Here is a 19717-nt window from a genome sequence, read left to right as displayed (position 1 = left end):
GCCTTCGCTTCAATAAATGAGCAAATGGAATCCAAGTAACTGTGACCATAGGTGATGTCTCTAAGGGAACGTGTAATAGCGACCTGTTTGAGTTCCATTTTCAGCACGTGAGCCCGCCGTCCCACCCATCGTCATCCCGGGTGTCATTAGTAGCAGCTGTAATCTGTCCTCTTCACAGAGCCCTGGAGACCAGTGGAGCCAGAAGGAAGGCACGTGTCTTTTTTTTTTTTTTTTTTTGGTTATTTTTAGAGAGAGGGACAGACAGAGTGTGCAAGCAGGGCAGAGGAGCAGAGAGAGAGAGAGAGAGAATCCCAAGCAGACACCACACTGAGCATGAGGCAGGGCTCAAACCCACAAACTCATGAGATCAACACCGGAGTCGATGCTTAACCGGCAGAACCACCCAGGCGTCCCCAGAAGGCACGCACTTACAGGTCCTGGGTACTGCTCCAAATGTTCACGAACATTAACTCTTTTAACCTGCACAAAACCTACAGGGACCATCCCTGTTTTAAAGGTGAAAGAGCTGCGGCACAAGCAAGTTAAGTAATTTGCCCAAGGACCCAGTTAAGAAGCACAGGCTGTCTGACTCCAGAGTGAGTGCTTTCCATCACTGCTCACACGCACTGGGTCGCCCTCCGAGGATTCCAGTAAACCCTGCACATGTCACATGAAGGCACTCTGATTTCCTTGCTGGCTGGTCTCTTCAACCACCCCTGCCATCGGCCTACCAGCTCCTTGAAGCCTATGATCTGTTCTTTGTGTGGTCGTTAGCTACGTATTAGCCTGGCGTATACCCAGTGGGACAAGCCTTTAGCAAATGTTGAATACACAGATGCCTGAAGAGATTTCCTGGGAACAAATGCATGCATCACTTTGGAAAAAAAAAAAAAAGAAAGAAAGAAAGAAAAAAACATACAATGGAAAGATACAATATTCACTCAATATTAAATCTTCCTAATATTGACTGAATACATATTCTGTATCTGAAACTGCATGTATATTATCATGTTTGAATATGCAAAGCAGCCCAATGAAGAAATATCAAGCCTTTAAAATAAAGGGACTCATTTAAAAGGGACTCATGTTAAATCACTTGCCCAAAGCTATTATCCGATGATTCCCTAGGGTCAGAAGAAAATTTTGTAAGTCTATGAAATAGGACGAATTGGATTCTTGGGTATTCCTTCTAGAGCATCTTATCAAAAAATCTGCACCTTCTGCACATCTTTGTGCTACTTTACAAACTCTCTATCTGTAGAAAACTGACAGTAATGTAAACAATTCTTGTCCACGGAAATGCACATGAATTTTGGTCCTTGGAGATGACCATTGATTATTGCCCTGTGGACACTGAACCTCCTTGCATCTAACTGCACATTCATTCCAGATGCCTGACTGCCTATATGTGCACGTTCTCCGAATTCTTCACTGGATCCGTTTTTACATTTTACTGGTTTCCTCATTAATTAATGAGCTAAATAAAATCCTTGGCATGTATTCATTATATATTTCCACGAGAGTCATAATTTTACCTTATTTCAGTTTTAGCATCAGTTAGGATTCAAATCCAAGGCTGTTGGTTCTTTCCAATTAATTACACACACACACACACACACACACACACACACACACACCACTGTTCTTCATCGTTAACTTCTCTGTCAAAGGCGAACTGAGCTCTGTTAAAACATAAAAGCAATACAAATTTAAATAGGTCTTTTTAAAATTGTATTTTCCAATAGTGTCTAATCAGAACTGAATCAGTGACGTCTGCCTTGAATAATATGGCAACCCATCCATCAGTGAGAGCCCTGGATTCCTACCATAGCGCATGATTTCCAGTCCTTTTAGTTCCAAATATTCTCTGTGCTTGCTTTGCTCCACCGGATCCAAAGGGCATGAGCCATGTGTTTTCATGTGGCTTTTTCCCCCCAAACTACACTGGCCCAGAGCACCCTGGAGCCTAATCAGAGCCAACTATGACAGGTTGGACTGAACTGCATTGAGCTGAGTTGACCCGAGCTTGGCTTCCTGCATCTATCCATGAATACTTCTGTCTCCCCACAATGCCAGGTCCCGGAGAACAGGCTTCCAGAGACACTCCACTGAGCCTTTTCTATAAACACAAATGCAGCAGGATGCCTTTGCCTTTGAGGAGTTTCGTGCTGATAGTTGCAAATTGGCTGCTCCCTAGAAATGACATAAGAGACACCTGTGTCTTATGGAAAGCTTGAGAAATTGGCAGTGTCCGTATCTTATCTGGGAAAATCCCAGGCTTCTTCTTCTGTAAGGTGATGGGCAGTGTTTCATGGCAGGAAGAATGGCTGGGGCAATCAGCAGACTCGAGCTAATAGTCCTGGTGCCACACACACACACACACACACACACACACACACACATACACACACACTATCGAGATGGCGTGACTCAATGGAAAAAATTTTGGAGTCAGACAGCTCTCAAATCCTACACTAGTCAATACTTCGAGATTAAAGGTTATCATCTGTGCTGGTTAATTTTATGCATCAGTTTGGCGAGGCTGTGGTGCCCGGATGCTTGGTCAAATTTCAGATGTGTAGTCCCCACAACTGTGGAAACCGATTCCTTCATCTCTCCTCCAACTCCAGTAGAAAAAAATTATTAAATGATGATCCAAGGGGTGGACTGTGTGCAGAACTGGGCTTTCTGGGATTTTGTGGAATAACAAATTTACTTTCCGAGTCCCAGCAAGAGGCTGCCTTACCTGGCTAGTGTCCTGTGGATAAATGAAGAGCCAAGGAAATGATAACGTACCTCCTGCCCTTAGCTCTGTATGACCACCTCACTTCCAGTGTCTACATCATTGGCTGAATAAATAGAAAACTCAGTCCAACCATAGAGTGGATATTTGACTGGGATGGGGGGCTGTCAAATCTACAACTCACCTGAAATGTTGCACAACTAAAAATATTAAAGACAATTTATGACAATTTGATGTCTTTTGGGGACATTTTACCAACCCTAGAAAGTGAGTATGCTGTTGGAAGGCATTTGAATGTTTCATGGTGCCAATAGGTCCCCATGTGATGCCATGTGATCAAACACAGACCAGAACCAATAGACTGGCTGGCCTCTGTCGCCGGACACGGAGTGCATTCACCAGGCCTGAGCCAGCTGTACGAGTGTGTCTATGTGTGCAGCTGTCCTCCTGAGGGGGGCCTCACTCCCTGACCCATGAAGCCACTCCCTCAACTCCTACTCCTGCACCAAATGTATCACCAAAGGTTTTGGAATGGGAAAGAACAGAATATTAATTAGATTAACTCCAGAGTCCCATTTCCCTTCTTCTGAAATTCACCCCCACTCTAGCCCATGTTGTAAATAAGTTGGTCCATATTGTCTAATACAGTCCTGGAGAGACTTGTACAGTGAGCCCAAATATATACAAAGGTGTACACACACACATAACAGCTCTCCAACTGGTCTTAATTGTTAACTTGCTTCAAGCTTATGCATTCCTTGCTTGCTTGCCTCAACTTCATGGTTTGTAGCAGAACTCAATACTTCCCTTGAGATCTTGCAGACCACTGGCCTTGAGGAACAAAGGACCAGAAGATAAGGCCTGGCGGCACTCGAAAACAGTCACCACGGACCATGGAATCCTTGATAAGAGATTCCTGGGAGACTTGACTCCTGGTACAGGATCAGGAGTCTGGACTGGGCTGCAGGGGTGCCCTTCATTGAGAGACACCTGGGAGCCTAGATAACTGGCAGAGCAGAGGAATCTGGAAGCCATCGCAAGGACAAATGGTTACTTACTGGACACCAGCTTCTCCTGCATGTAACCTCCTCACCATCTCCTGAGCTTTTCCCTTTAAAGCTTATTTATTTATTTTGAGAGAGAGAGAGTGAGAGCACACACACATGCATGAGAGAGGTGGAGGGAGGGGCTGGGGGTGGGGAGAATCCAAGCAGGCTCTACGCTGTCAGCACAGAGCTTGATGCGAGGCTTGATGTCACAAACCTTGAGAGCATGACCCAAGCTGAAGTCAAGAGTCAGATGCTTAACCCACTGAGCCACCCAGGTGACCCTAACCCTTTCCCTTTCAAATCCTCCTGCTTTACCTGGATGGGGGGATGGGCTTTGAGACATTAGTCTGCTGTCTTCCCAGACTGCTGGCTTCCTGAATAAAGCAACCTTTCCTTTCCCACCAATGCTGGTCTCTTGTGTATTGACTTTCGAGCAGCTGAATTTGAGTTTGGAACCAGTCCTCTGTCTGGCAACATGCGTGTGTGTGTGTGTGTGTGTGTGTGTGTGTGTGTGTGTATACAGATGTATATATACACACACGTATATATGTATGTATATATACATACAAGGCTATATGTATGTGTCTGTATACACCCACATATATGTGCATATGTATGTATACACACGTGCGTATATGTGTGTATACACACACGTGTGTAGGTAGGTATACACACACGTATATTCTTCTGTATCCCAAATATGGACACAGTAAATTATTTCCCAGTTTTTAATCTCAACATGGGAATTAAAGGCCGAAGAAATTAAAGTCTAAAATGATTCTTTCAAATTTCTCGTTTTTACTGTACACCTGAAACTAATATAACACTATAATGAACTATATTGGAGTTAAAATTTTTAATTTAAAAAATTTTTTTTTAATTTTAAACAAAATTTTTCATTCTGCTCAGTGTTCGAAGGAGAGGCTCCTGATGGAATGGATTTCCGATGGCTTTGTCCTGAAGCTGCTGCTTACCAAACTCCTTCCGGTGGAAGGGATGCGATTCTTTTAGCACCTGCAAAGGGACAGAAATCCAATGCTCGTCTCTCACATGTCCCATTTTCCCAAAGATCCTTTAAGAGCCACAAGGTTATCTTAGCGTGACCCGCACACCCGCAGAAGTTAGAAAACCCTAGCAAATTCCAAGCTCTAGAGGATTATGACGGCAGATCCAGTCCCCGTAGAGGGCAGAGCTCAGCCAAACACCAGAACAGACACTGTTTAAATTGCTGGGAGAAGGAAAATAAATGGAAAATATATGAAAAGGTTACATATGAAGTCCTTGGCTTCAGCCTCACCAGAACGCCAGTGTGTCTGGCCGGTTGTTTGACATGGTTTTTTCTATAAACACAAATGCACCAGGACGCCTTCCCCCTTGACGCGTTTCGTCGCTTTGTGGTGATAGTTGCAAATTGACTGCTCCCTCGAAAGTGATATTAGAGACACCTCTGTCTTCCTGAAAACTCGAGAAATTTGCAGTGTCCGTATCTTATTAGAGGCTCTCTTCTGCCTCTCAAAACCTCTCCGCTTCTGTTTCCCCAGATGTTTCTGGCACCCTGATGCTGAAGCCAAGTATCGGATCTGTCTCTTCTCCCTCCTGCTAACGGAGCTGCTGCATTTATTTTTAGCTTCTTGTTTCCTGATAATTCCATTTTCGGGTTTTTTTCCCCTCTGCATTACCCAAGAAGATGGACTATCCCTCAGAAAACAACTCCTTCCCCTGGGTCACAAGGTCTTTATCTTTTTATAGTTAAAACCCACCATCGTGCTGCTGTGGTTGAACCCACAGTCTGGGTCTTTCAAATCGACAACCATCAGGAGTTTCCGAGGCAAGCACTTCCGAGCCAAGCTGACCCCCTGGAGGGTGGAGATTCAGAGCCTCACATTCATTTGGTCTGGGGTGGGACTCAGACATCAGTGAGGTTTTTTTTAATGTTTACTTATTTTAGAGACAGACGGACAGAGTGCGAGCAGCGGAGGGGTGGAAAGAGAGGGAGACACAGAATCGAAAGCAGGCTGCAGGCTCTGAGCTGTCAGCACAGAGCCCGATATGGGGCTCAAACTCACGAACCCCAAGATCTTGACCTGAGCCGAATTTGGATGTTTAACTGACTGGGCCACCCAGGTGCCCCTGGGCATCTGTGATTTTTTAAAAACCCCCTTCAAATTAATTCTAATATACCACCAAGGTTAAGAATCCCTGCTAGGGAGATCTAGAAGGTTCTCTGCTCCTAATAGCCCTCACCAGCATCAGCTACAGCTGCTTTCTCAATGAGAGCACACAGCTGCTGCCTCCCCTCAGGACCAGTGAACTCAAGACCCACAGAAAGAGTCTGTCCTCTCCACCAAGAATCTCCTCTTTATGGAAAACTCACAAGGTTTCTTCTCAAAGACTCCTGGCCAAGATGCACCAAAAATGTATCAATTACCACCACCACCACCCCCATCCATCCCTCAACTGTAATATGAATAAACACGGAGAGCTAACAGGCATGTAGGATGTAGAAGCTGGGGGGCGGGGGGGAATCACAGAAGATGCTAGAATAAAGGAGGGCAAGATGGAGACAGCACATCTGGACCAGAGGCCGACTGAGACGCCCTGTTTCTCCTCAGGAGTGAAGACGCCAAGGCCGCTCATCAGGCTTGGGCTGAGAAGTTGAGAGAGATGAGGACAGAAGCCAGGGGGCCCCACACAGGCCTTCAGGGCTGTGCCCCAGGGGGGCCTCTGAGAGGCTCCAACACTTGCTCAACCCAGCCTGTCCCGGCTCAGGGCAACCTCACTAAGCAGCTCCGCCCTTCCTCTTCTGTGAAAAGGCAGCCAGGCTTCACCGCGGTGCAGGGGAAGGGCGGGAAGGGTGGGAAGGGGCTTTGCGAGAGGAGCCATCTTGGAACTCCCCAGCATGGAACTTCTCAGGCAGGACCTGTGTCTGAATCTCTCCTGACCCCTTCGTTGGAAACAACAAAGTCATGTCCAAACTGGACCCCTTACCTGCCGTTTCCTGCCACCAGGTGGGCGTTTCCCCAGGGCTCAACCACACACCATGTCTCCAGCTGACTCTACAGCTGCCCGGTCTGCGCCCTTGGCTGCTTCTGGACACCTAGGTTCTGTGATGGCTACTTGGTAGGTTCTGTGATGGCTACTTGGGAGTGATGCCGGGTCCCCCCGGGCTCCCCTCCGTTCCTGCTCCTTTGAACCATGGTTCTGCCCAGGCTTGGGCCCTCAGCCTGGCCCATCTGAGCTGCCCCCACAGTCTCCATGAAGCCTCCCTGAGGGCCCGACATTTGTCCCCACTCACTTCCTGAGTGAGCTTTCTAACTCACCGCCCAGCCCGGCGCCCCTCCTGCCCCGGCCTGAACCCACTTACTGCAGCCACCTCCAGGCAGGCCTCAACGGACCCCAGGCCCCTCCACTGACCATTGCCTGCTCATGGCTGCTTCCACATGGCACCTTCCTGCCCCTCCTGGCTCCCCAGCGGAAGAAGTCCAGTCATCACTCCAGATTCCGTCCAGGCACCCCCCCCCAACCCCAGAGAAGGCCTTCCTCTCCCCTGATAACACCCACCGTGTCCCCCCCACCACATGAACGAGACCCTTCCCCCCGGTCTGCCCCCAGGGCAAACTGCTGTGACTGGACCTGCCTTACAGCCCACGATTTCTTTAGATGCCCTTCTGCTGGCTGTGAGCTCCTCGGATCCTCTAATATCTGGCACCTTACTGGTCATAGAGTAGGTCTTCAGTGTGTTTTATCCCTTCAAACGCGGTTTTTGTTTGTTTTCAAAGTACCGGCCCTGAGGTACACGACACTCCTCAGCCACAATGGTGATCATTTCAGACACGCTGGCTCCAGACATATCGCAGCTCATGAATAAACGGATGGGTGCTCTCAAAACTGGCCACTAGATGGAATAAATTGTCCTTGGAGGGATTGACTAGTGGGGAAGGCTTGTCCCACAGAAAATACTAAAAGAGTGGAGAACAGGAGAAGGCAAGGTCCTTGTCTGTGCCTCCTGCTACTTCTTTTCTACCCCTCCTCCTCCCCTACCTTCCCCCTCCTCTTTTCCATTGTTCTTTTGTTCCCTTAAAAAAATTTTTTTTAATGTTTATTCATTTTGAAGAGAGAGAGACACAGAATCTGAAACAGGCTCCAGGCTCTGAGCTGTCAGCGCAGAGCCTCACGCGGGGCTCGAACTCAGGAACGGCGAGATCATGATCTGAGCCGAAGTCGGATGCTCAACCGACTGAGCCCCCCAGGCGAGGCGCCCCCATATAGATTTCTAAATGACATGAATGTGCCGTTGTATGTTGGTTAATCAAATGTAGATACTACGTATGACTTCCGGGAGAAGATTTTATCATCCATGTACCCTCTTTTCCCATCCCCCAAACTTGTAATCACACATTTTTAATTTCTGTAACATTTGACTTCTCCTGGGGCTGATGGTGGCTCCACTGTTTCAATTGCACATCATCTTTTCAAAGTATTGCTAACTCCTCCCCCGCCCCCCAAAAATAGTGCGCAAGAAGAAAGCTTCCCCAAAGTATCTGGCATGTGGTCAATGTCAAATGTGTATCTCCTTTTTTCCCCTCCTTTTAAAAACAGGGGGGAAAATACCCTGTAAAACTGAGGCTGAAGCACACTGACCCTCACCGTCACCAGCCCCCTCTCTGAGGCCGCTTGGCCGCCATGTCCCTCTCCCCTGAGGAATCTCCTCCCCCTGCCCCCTCGCCCTGGCGGACCGGGTGCGCACGCTAGGCGCTGTCACCAGAAGCCTCTGAATCTTCGAGGTTATCACCATGGAAACACATTTCTCACCCACAACGTCTATTTCAGTTTCGGGCATCCTAGCTGCCACATAGTGGTTCAGGGACCCAGGTTCCTTTGATCTGGTAGCTCTGCCCTACAGACCTTTGCTTCCAGTTGATGGAGAGAGACGGGAATGTAAAAAGGGCGCACCTACTTTTTTTTAAAACTGCTTTGGCCCAGAGGCAATCACCTCCCCATCACCAGGCTGTAGTGTGGCATGATCCCCACCTACATGGGGGGCCGGAGGCCAGGAAGCTTAGTCCCTGGGAGGGAGTCACTTTTCCACCACAGCTCCATAGGAAAGCAGGGCTCTGTAGAGGGGCAGCTGGCCACCTCTGCTGCACTCCTAAGGCTCAGGGACTCCACACTCCCTGTCCCTGCCCCATTTTCCTGGGAGGCCCCAAACCAAGTAACATTTCCACCACGATATCATACACCAAAAATTCAGCAATCGCATGAGTGTTATCTTCCTTTGCGTTGTCACACACCAGAGGCAAACAATGAACAGAATACCACTCCTTTAGTCCTGTGCCCCAAACACTATTGCATCCGCTCACACGTCAGCTGACGGGTCCGATCGGTAGGTTCCAGGTCCTCTGGGAAATCTTCCCACTCAGCTGGGAGAGGGTGCCCCTCACAAGAGCTCCGTTCCGTTTGTTCCGTCTCCCGACCCAAGCATCACACGTCCTTGATGCTAATTCTGAGTTGAAAGGCCAAGCTCTGTTTGGTGAGGGGAACGGGGTCTGGTTTCCATTTGTTTCTGGTCAAAACAGGAAGTGCTTACCCTCATCTTATGATATGTGTTAGCTTTTTTTAAAAGCACACGCAAATGCACCGTGGCACACACAGTGGTTCAACCCGGAGTAACACGTGGAAGCTGCCTGAAGTCTCTCTACGACCCGTTCCCCGCTCTTGCCCTCTTGTTACCATCAGCTCAGCCACAAGGGATGCTGGAGTCTCTCTTGCGTGGAGGGTCCCTGAGGCTGGCTCGTGTGACGGGCACACAGTGTGACAACTGCCCTGATCCACGAAGTTCAGTTTTCTCAATACAATGGAGTGCGTGATGGTAAAAAGTGGTCTAAAACAGCAACGATTAATAAAACTCAGAGTTGTGCCGGATTGTCAGTGGCGAGAGCACACCCCCCCATTATTTTATGCCATTATTTGCTTTGTCGCAACCCCGGACGACCAGGAGGAAAGACGGCCATCTCCCACTTCACAGATGAGAAAAGTGATTCCCAGGGAGGACACGATGGCCGTGAGGAGAGACTGCAAACAGAACAGGGGACGGTCCAGACGGTCTCAAACCAACCCTCTGGGAACGTACAAGGTGTCAGGCACTGTGCCAGTTGCTTTGCAAAGAAATATAAGAGCGTGTCCTTATGTGAGGCTCAGGGTGGACCGAGGATGATGCGGGACAGTCCCCATTCCCTGGCCGGGCCAGGCCTAGCTCCGCAAGTTTGGATGATCTGAATGAGGCCACGGCCCTTCAGAGAGCTACGTGTGGGCCAGTTTGGGGGAGAATCTGGGAAGGTGAGGCAAGGCCTAAGCGGTGCTTGAGACGTGCAGCGAGGAGGGAGGCCAGCCAGTCGCTAGACAACGTTCGGTCCTCCGTAACCGGAACGAGAGGCTTCAGGGCTGTTAGTGTAAGTATAGCCCACAGGCACGCCGGTGGGAAGCTCCTTCAGGACTTGCTTCACTGCACATATGAACAAGCTTCTCAACTGTTTATAAGCAAACTGCCTCCAAACAGCCAGGCTTTACTCACCTGCTGGGATGAGACACTCCCTCAGACACAGAGGACAAGCTCTGTCGACGTTTGCCCTTCTGGCTCCTGTCTTCATCTGTTGGCCACCGACCTTCCCAAGCTATGCCTTGTGTCTGGTTTCCATTTTATACATTGGCTGAAGACTGCCATGAGATGATGCCGATCACCCCACTGTCCCCTCCTCCTCCTCCATGGCAATGTCAAGGGTACCTGAGAAAGCCCCAGGTCTGGGTGCTGCAGGGGTGGGTTGGGGTGGCAGCTCAGGTGGGACAGAAGAGACCAAGGTCCCACTTATCTCAGAGTGTTGGGTGAGACCCCTCCCCCACCTTTTCTCTGGGTGCTGAGTGGATTGGAACAGACCTTGGGACATGGGCGTGGGGGCACGGGTCCCCCGCTGCAGCTTCTGCAAGAGGCGGGGACTGGAGAAGTGCCAGGCCACTATCCCCAGTCCCCAGAGAAAGCCACCGCCCATCCCAGGGTCCCCCTAACTCCATGCAAAGGTTCTCACCTGACCATCCCAACTTGCTCCCGAAGCAAACAAAACCGAATCTCCAAGTTTCAAAATAGCCTCGGCTCTCTAGGAGCAGAACCGGCCCCCCCTTGAAGGGTGCGGGTGTAGACCACAGGAGGCTCCGCATCACAAGAGTGACCACGCACGAGCAGGTCTGGAAGCAGCTGCCCTGGCGTCTCTGCTCAGCGCCCCTCTCCCCTCCCCACGACGGGGCAGCTCGGGTTGGCGGGATCTCTGAGCCTCTGTCCACACGACCAGAGCGCAGCCCAGCCGTGCCCCGAGGCAGGAAGCTGGCTCTCTCCCTTTCCAAGGTGCCCAGGTCCCAGTGGCTGCTTTTACACCAGGGAAGAGACTCCTTGGGAAGCCCCCCACCTCCGCGGAGCCAGAGAGGGGAGGCATTCTCCAGCTTTGGGGGTGAGATATTTAAAAGCCTCAGTTTAGCTTCAGGCAACTTCAGAACCTTCTATCACTTTGGACAGTAAAGCTGACCCACGGGGGCTCGTGTGAGTCAGTGCGTGCTCCATCAGTCAGAACCTTGGAGAAGAGTGAGGAGCGCCCCACCCCAATCCCCAAGTGCGCTGATGCTTTAAGGACACAAAATGATGGCAGTGATGTCCGCACGGAGCTCTTGAGACACTTCAGGGAGAGAAAACTAGGACCGTGGAGTCTGGGCGATGCAGTCCGCAGCTGAATACGAGAGTCCGAGTTGGTGCCACATTTGTCCTGGGAGAGGATTTACTGAAGCCCCCTGTCCCCCATGCTTGATGACTCTGTAACAGTTCATTGGCAGCCAGTGTAGACAGAAACGTGTGATAAGAACTTTCCAACTGCTGTACTTTGTGAAAGTCAATGTTAACGACGATTGGAATGGTGGCTTACCAGGCTCAATAGTCCAAAGAATCTTAAATATTAAAAAGAAGCCCAAATATCTCTATTATAAACCTGAATTCCACCTCATCCCACTAGGTTCGATTTTCCATGATACAACATTCGTGTTAATCTGAGTTCTGTTACTGCTATAGTTTTAGCTGTACTCCCTTTTCAATGCATTTTGGTGTTACTATTGCATACGGGCTATGGTTTTATGTCTGTGCCTATTTACATAAACTTATATAAAAATAATGTAGTATATATAATTAATGTAGTCATGTTGAAGATGACCGTATGTATTATCTGGAGGGAAAAAAAAGTACTGCCTAGGGGCCTGTCCACTAGCATCACCTCCAGTCCCTAAGAAATGCATCTATTCAGATACCATAAACTGAGTTCTATGCAAAATGAGACGAGGCCGATGTTACCGTGGAAGACATGACCTCTCCTCGCATCATCTTCTGTCCACCGCGTGAACGCAAGAACACAAACTCTGGTCCAGAACTAAGTCTCTCTCGATAAATCAGAGGTTAACCACCTCACTGAGTCAGCAAGCGCTGTTTATTTTTAGGCTCTCCCTGAACTATGAATCAAGAAGACAAAGAACAAAAACACAACTCTCAAGCCGCTCTGGAAGGAAACATTCGAAGTTCCCAAAGTGAACGTGTGACTTGCCAGCCATATAAACCGTGTCTTCTGGGCTTGGCTCCGTCATCCGTCTCGGAAAAGGATGTTTTTACAATCAGAGCAGAACTATGACTGGCCCTCCTCCATTTACATTTCTTTGTTGCAAAATGAATGTAATGTGTTCAGATTCCAGCGGCGGGAGAAAGCGGCAGAAGTAAGTGGTGGTTACTTTCCAAAGTGAAACTTAAAACCACAATCTCCGGGGGCACAAAAGGCGGAGTGAGTCACCGGAAGAAGCCACTTGCTTGCAAAACTCATTAAAGGCAATGCTGGGCTGAATGGACTTCCTGCGCCAGTGAAAAGAGGGCTGGCATGGGGACAGGCCCCCCAGGCTCCCACAATTTGGGGGAGGAAGGGAGCCATCAGAAATCTGGGCACAGCCCCGGTCTGCCGTTCGCACAAGAGTCCCCTGCTGGCCGCGACCAGCCCACAGAGATGCCGGGGAAGGTGGCTGGGGCCGGCGGCTGTGCCTCAAAGGGTTACCGCAACGCCCGGTGACTCAGTCAAGCCCCCATATTGGGTTTCCAGGGCCTCTCCCCTGCAGGTGGTCCTTTGTCACTCTGGCCAGGCCAGGTTGGTGCAGTACAGAAGCGGCCCTCTGGGAAAGGATCTGGGCCTCAGCTGTGTCCTCTGGAACTTGAGCATGCATCAGAATCCTGGGGCCGATTTACTAGCCCGGGATGTGGGACCCAGGCCCCTGGTGTGGTCAGTGGGTCTAAGCAGGGCGGGGGGGTGCCGAGAACATGCATTTCTAACAAGCCTCCTGGTGCCAGAGCTTCTTTGGACTTTAAAAACCACAGACCTACTGGTTCTCAGACGGAACAAAGAGCCACAAACTGCTCCCTCCCTCGAGCTGGTTAGTAATGTCTGACCTTGGGCTGTGCGGATTGGAGGCACCTGGGTGCCCGAACATTCCCCGGAGGGCACTCCTGCCCCTCCCCACAAGCCATCAACACCCCTGGCTGGTCTCCAAGACAAGCACCAGCCGGAGAGGCCTTTGTCAAACCTCAAACCGGCGGGATCAAGTTTTGAAAGGCTGTGCTTCCAAACCAAACCTGATTGTGCCCCCAGGTGGCCATCTAGGGCCTGCTGGCTTCCGCGATCCCTTCTACCAAGTCACGTTCAGGTTTCCCGCAGACACCGAGCCTTCCCACCAGAGCACGGATGCCTCACCACCAATTCGGGTTGTAGCAGGAGTGTGAAAAGGGGTCTGGAGCAGGAGGGAGATGCTAATGGTGTTTCAAGCACTTCCGTTCAGGGCAGAGACCCCCAGGCCCACGGAAGCGGCCAGTCCTGCTCCCACTCAGCGCCCGCCGGGCCACAGATGTCCAGAGGGAGGAAGACGGGCGTGTGCTTGGTGACAGGACCCAGTTCATGCTTATTTTTATTCTACAAGATAAAAGGGCCTATACAGTCTGAAATCAGAGGTGGAATCAATCAATCGGTGACGTTCAAGTGCACGAGAGGGCTTGCTTTGTTTTTAACGGACACAAGCATTAACTCTAAGACGCCCGGCTGGCCCGCTTGGCTCTGGCTTCACGAGCTGCTCAGCCTGTGGCCCCGGGTTTGTTTTGTTTTTTTTAACCCATTTAGGGACCAATCCTCTTAAATATTTATCCCCAGACACTCAGGCTGATGCAGGGAAATCAGCAGGATGTCTCATGCAGGCCAGCGATGCACAAAACCCAACACGAGGTACATCACCTTTCAAGTGATCGGGGGAACGAGTCCAGGCTCGGACTGGTTCGTTCTAAATGAAAAACCAATCAGGCGGCTCACAGAGGAGAGTCCAAACTGAGGACAGTGAATGCAGACAAGGGAAGCTGTACGGTTTATACATTTATTTTCTGTATAATTATTATAGTGTTTTGAGGTGGGGAGAGACTCCCCAGAGGTGGCAAGGGGCCCAGGCAGAGTATGTGACACGGAAACTAGCACATCCAGGGCCCGACCTCCTCTACCTGGTCTCTGCACCCAGAAGGCAATACTCTTCACCTTAACTCTCCCAGGCCTAGGCCCCAGACCACCAGGGACCACCCCCTACGGTTCAGAGGCCGCTAACATTATTCAAACCACCCAGTGCTAAGCGTGCACCCTGCCCCGCTCCGCCCTGCTTTGGGAAACACCAGGCTCTGGCCTAGGCTCTCCCTGACCCCTGCCACTTGGCCTCCAGACCACCCTGCTGCTGCCCACGTGGCACTGCCTGCGCGGCAGGAAGTGCCTCCCACGTCAAGGACTTCAAGGGTAACAAACTTCATTTTCCTGGGCCTCCCCTGGGTCTCCTCTTGTGGCTGCACCTGACGGACCGTCTCATTCAAGAGCACAGAATAGAATCTGCTTGTGTTGAACGAATGTCAGTTAAGGGCCACGCCCTGATACATAACCTTGAAGGAGCCCACCCTGCCCTCCAGTCACTTCCGCCAGGGTAGGACGAGACCCAGCCACGGCCCCCTCCTCTCTACCTTCACCTCTCCCTCCCTCCCTCCCAAGTGCACAATAAGGGTCAGTATTGCACCAAAGGCATCAGAAAAGACTGGCTCTTTTATTCCAAACATTGAACAGTTCATCGCCTTAAGGATTGTTTTTTTTTTGAGTAGAGAATAAAATATGCTTGATATCACACACTATAAAAGTCAGCAACGTAATAACTTACCAAAAAACTCTTTAAAATCCACATGCCTGATGTTCAGAGAAGTCTCATTTATTACAACGTTTTCTAGCTCCGCATCCAGCACAGCACAGTGGGGCGTTACAGCGATTTTATCATGACCAGCATATACAAATACAGACCAGGTGTTGTAAATAAAATATACCGAGGGTGGGGATCTAAGCCTGAAATTGAAAACGGAGTTCCCTCTGAAGGTGAGATCATGTCTCCGTGCACCAGGTATATAGTTTTCTACACACCAGGTATATATATTTTCCCTCATCACGGGGGACCATCTGACGACATCACTAGGCGGGGATTCATTTCCACAGGGTAACCTTGGCATGTGTGGTCCAAACGCAGCGTTCTAGCCACGTGACTACAGGGGTGCCCCGGGACGGCTGGTTGTGTGAATATGGATACGCAACTTAGACACGCATGCGTGCAGCCATATACAAATCCCATTTTCCGAAGCCACAGGGCAGGGGTGGACGGTGCAGCCTCTCCGGGGGCCCCGCCCTGAACTTGACACACGTCCGGGCGTGCGACCTTCTGGAGGGCATGCTCCGCTCGGGAGTACGGCGGGGTGGACGTGTAAGGTGCATCAACACCAGGGCTGCGGAGCTGCGTGAGCCACCGGAGCGAGTCGTCCTGACGAAGGGTGCACGGGACGACGTGGGGTACGTGACGTCTCCTCAAAGCCCAACGCTTCCCGGCGCAAGGGGCAAACCATACTTCAAGTTCACCCCGAGACACCCTCACGACGGAAGTACGCTTCTACAGGTCACTGGTGAGCGAGCCTGAAGTAGTTAAGGCAGAACTATTTTTAATTATTCTTAACGCCTCCAAAAGGGGGTCTGCGCATGCACGTTCACGGTTGCAGGCACACGGGCTCGACAACACGCCGGTTTGCCCGTGTGCGCGCGGCGGCCCCGAGAACCCCTGCGGGCGGCCCTTGCGGACGGAGCCCACCGGTCACGGCCAAGGCCACGCCTCTGGGGTTTCTTTCACAGAAAGAGTAAAAAAAAAAAAGTCATTCAAACGGTCGCCTTTTCTGCCTCCTGTGACTCTAACAATGCGATTTAAATAGGAAAGCACTTCAGTCGCTGGAGTAAAGACACTCTTTAAAAAAAAAGACTTCAAAAAGTAAAGCAAAATCTTTTACAAAAATAATTCTTTCACTTTCCAAATTGTTCTCTCCACGAGCCAAGGTCACAAACAAGTCAAGGAATCCCTTTCCGCCGGATTAAAGAAGGTCACCCAAGCGCCCCTCGCCCTTCATTCGGGGGGGAAGGGGAAGGAAAACCCAAGTATTACTCGGAAACGCCAAAAAGAAGGTCAGCGTTGTGAGATATACAGAGTAAGGCTCTTGGGACGGCCTAACATCTCTATCTTTTTAATGCATTAACGACAGTTATAATAGGAAGAATACAGCTAAAATGCTCATGACAATAACCCAATCAGAGTAAAGTAATAAAGAATAGTACCTACAAAGAACGGAACTTCGTGAAACTATTTCCGTAAAACCGGCTAGGGACTTTTGGGAGCTCCCAGCTGCCGTTGGGCAGGAGCTCGGTTCCGCTCCCGTCTACACCACCTGGCTGCCCGCAGGGAGTGGAGCTGATGCGAAGCGCTACCCGAGTCGTGTCTACGCAGTCTGAGCTCGAGGCGCTGCGAAGGCGCGAACCGTCTGCCGCAGAGGCATTAAGGCGTCAGTGTTCCAGCCTCGGGCCACGAAACGGGGTGGGGGGCGGGCGGCAAACACAGCGGACTCCGCAGCTAACGGTCGGGCCTGCGGGCAGACACTGCGGGGACACGCCCGCTGCCCCCCTCCCCCGCGCAGCGGAAGGCGTGGCACGTGCATGCGCGGCCGGGGAGCTGCGGCCCCCCCCCCCCCCCCCGCGGAGCTGGCGCCGGCGCTGAGGTTTCGGCGGCCCGCGTGGCATGTGATGGGGGGGGGGCCGGGCAGCGCGGCCACGACCACCGCACGCCTCCCACGCCGTCCCGGCACCTGCGTCCCCGCCGATAAAGTACGCGCTTCGCCCAGCAGCGTCGGCCCGGGGCTCGGGGAGGGGAGAGGCACGCCCCGCCGCCTCCTCTGCTCTTAGCGAATGACCGCATCAGGCTCCTGGGCTCCTGCTCCAAGGCTCCCAAAACCTAGCCTTTAATCGGGGGGCGCCCGGGCTTCACATGACGTCAGGAGGCTGCTGGCGACACTTTAGGCGGAGGCAGAATGAACATCCTGGTTTTCAAAAGGAGGCGGCGGCTCTCTCCAGAAGGTGAAGTTGCTGAAAGTATCTGAGCAGGGGAAGTCCGAAGAATGGCTCCTTTTCAGCAGCGGGAACACGTGGTCAACCACTTCGCAGAGTCGCACATACCTGGCAGGAAAACGGACAACGTCACTGGCCCTGAGGGACACGGGCCGCGGGGACACCCGCCGGGCGCCCTGCACGGCGCCTGGAGTTAGGAGAAATGCACGACCCCGGGGACGCACCACCTGCTGACACAGTGCTGGCTGTTCCGGAACAATTCCTCACCAACTAACACGAAATCAACAAGTATGGCACGCAGGCGTCCAGAAGGCTGGCCGGGCGAGGCGGGTGGACCCTGACGGGGCACAAAGGACCGACGAAGGGGGACAAGCGGGAATCAGTGTGGAGCTCACCGACCAGCGCAGGGACAAGAATCACAGAGAAAGCACATCCCTGGAGCATCAAACAGAGGCTCCTTTACTGTGCAAGAAAAGGAGCCTGGGCCTTGGGTGAAGGGGACACAGACTTGACCTTCAGCTCTGCCATTTACCAGCCGAGTGAAATTGGGCAAATGGCGTCATCCTTCTAAGCCACAACTTCCTCAGCCACAAAGGAAAGGAAAAGAAAACTCCCTGAGTGTTCACAGGAGAATTAAATAACGTAACATATGTGACGATAAAATAATGTATATTCAGCGCTCGATGAATTTATTCAACATACATTATTAACGTTAGGAAATAATCAGCCCTCACTAATTATTAGCCTTAGGGGAAAAGCCTTAGCTGGTGACGGACAAGAGACCTGCAATCTCCTCCCACCTTATTTGCTATGTAAGTTTAGGCAAGTGTCTCGCCCTCTCTGGGCCTCAGGCCCTTCCTCTTTACAGAAGATGGAGTTGGGGCTAGATCAGTGTTTCTCAACATTCCCTGCAATATTCTCCCAACGATGTAAGCGTGATTCTCAAAAAGGAAGTCACTACATTGATTATGCATTTTCAGACCTCCAGGCACCTCCAACCAGAAAGTCTGACAGGCCCGGACCTCTCTGCGCATCCCCAGAGTCCTCCCTGATAGTCACTGGGTCCCACTCTGGTTCCAATCCTCTAAAACTCAAAATGGGCTGTCAAAACAAACTCCAGGAATTAGCAAGTTCTAAGGCAGCAAATAACTTATTCCATAAGGACAAGAGTGTGTTATTTAATAAAGGACCCCCAAAGGGCTTATGAGGAACCTCATGCTTGCACAGAACGGGAAAAAAATCTCCCCTAATGAGTAAGAATTATGCCTTTCCTGGGTATTAAAACGGATTTTTAAAACACCTCACGGCTTTAAGACCCACTTGCGCTCTGCAGCTGTGGGAGGCACCCCCCCCCGCCACCCCCTTCCCCCGTGGGAGCAGCCCCTCTGTGGCAGGCCCCAGATCCGGATGCAGGCACCCTACAGAGCAACACGGCCCCATCGGAAGGCGGTTCCGAGATTTCTCAGGGACACTGAACCAGGATCCGAGGTGACAGCCCCAAGTTCAGTGCCAGACACAGGAAGGAGGGGCGCTCCCCCCACAAGAAGGGTTGCGGTCCCCACCCAGCGTGGGATGAGCAAGGATGAGGTTCCTCCCACGCAGCCGTCCACCCTGGGCCATGAGCCTCAGCGAACGTGACCACCTCACAGGCTTCCAGGGCGAACACTCACGGGGGCCGGGACCCCTTCCACACCCCCTGTGGCAGGACCTGCCGTGTGCAGCATCTCATCAGTTCGAGTTCTTTCTGACCCTGAAAAGAGCTCTCTTAGACCTTCTCCAGACCAGGAAGCCCTTTCGTATGGAGGGTGCTGCGCTGGGGAACATGGGAGAGAGAGGCCAGTGGGTGCCGTCGGGGCTACTCCGGGTGCGGGCGGAGAGACAGGAGTGTGGCGGGCAGAGAGACACGGCATGGCTGGGGAGGGGGAGTGGGGGGGGGGGAGAAGAGTCCATTCCCACTGTTGTCCCATCAGTCAGGAGGCAGCCCCACGTTCTGAGGACGGAGGAGGCTCCTGGCTCCGTCCTCCTCTCTCCCCACCTGGCTTGCGAACTGCCTAGAAGCAGGCATGACCGGGAGAGGCAGGTGAGGGGGGCGCAGGGCTCCCTCCAGCCTGAAACGGCCCCCGTTTGGGCTCCGTAAAGCCTGAGCAGGTATGAGGATCGCCTTGGAAGTAAAACTGTGCTCTGGGAGGCGCCTGTATCCCTCATCTACCTAAAACTGCTGGACGCATCTGGAGAAGACCAATTTCCTAGTTCCCCTCCTCCCCGTGGGGAGGGTCGCCAGGCGGCTAGGGGTCACTCAGGCCCAAGGCTCTTTTCTAGGTCTGCGCAGACAGTGCAGCCTCTGAAACCGGCCAAGCGGGAGGGTAACC

At 51.6% G+C, this 19717-nt stretch overlaps 1 protein-coding gene across 4 annotated transcripts in view; it reads right to left on the bottom strand.

The window, feature by feature from the left end:
- Positions 1-14954: 14954 nt before the first annotated feature.
- The window catches only part of LPIN1 (lipin 1), an 83450-nt gene continuing 78687 nt past the window's right edge, over positions 14955-19717 (bottom strand). For 3 of the 4 annotated variants that reach the window (XM_039231030.1, XM_039231031.1, XM_039231032.1), the window contains one exon: positions 14955-17456. In XM_039231030.1, the coding sequence (XP_039086961.1) occupies positions 17297-17456 (160 nt within the window). In that variant the 3' untranslated portion in view covers positions 14955-17296. The remainder of the gene's footprint in view (positions 17457-19717) is intronic. The other variant, XR_005528265.1, reaches the window with a different exon arrangement.

This window comes from Hyaena hyaena, unplaced genomic scaffold (assembly GCF_003009895.1).
Source record: "Hyaena hyaena isolate Hyena2069 unplaced genomic scaffold, ASM300989v1 scaffold_53, whole genome shotgun sequence".
Taxonomy (NCBI): Eukaryota; Metazoa; Chordata; class Mammalia; order Carnivora; family Hyaenidae; genus Hyaena; species Hyaena hyaena.
The sequence above is the reverse complement of the archived record's forward strand: the minus strand, read 5'-3'. Positions and strand labels throughout refer to the sequence as shown.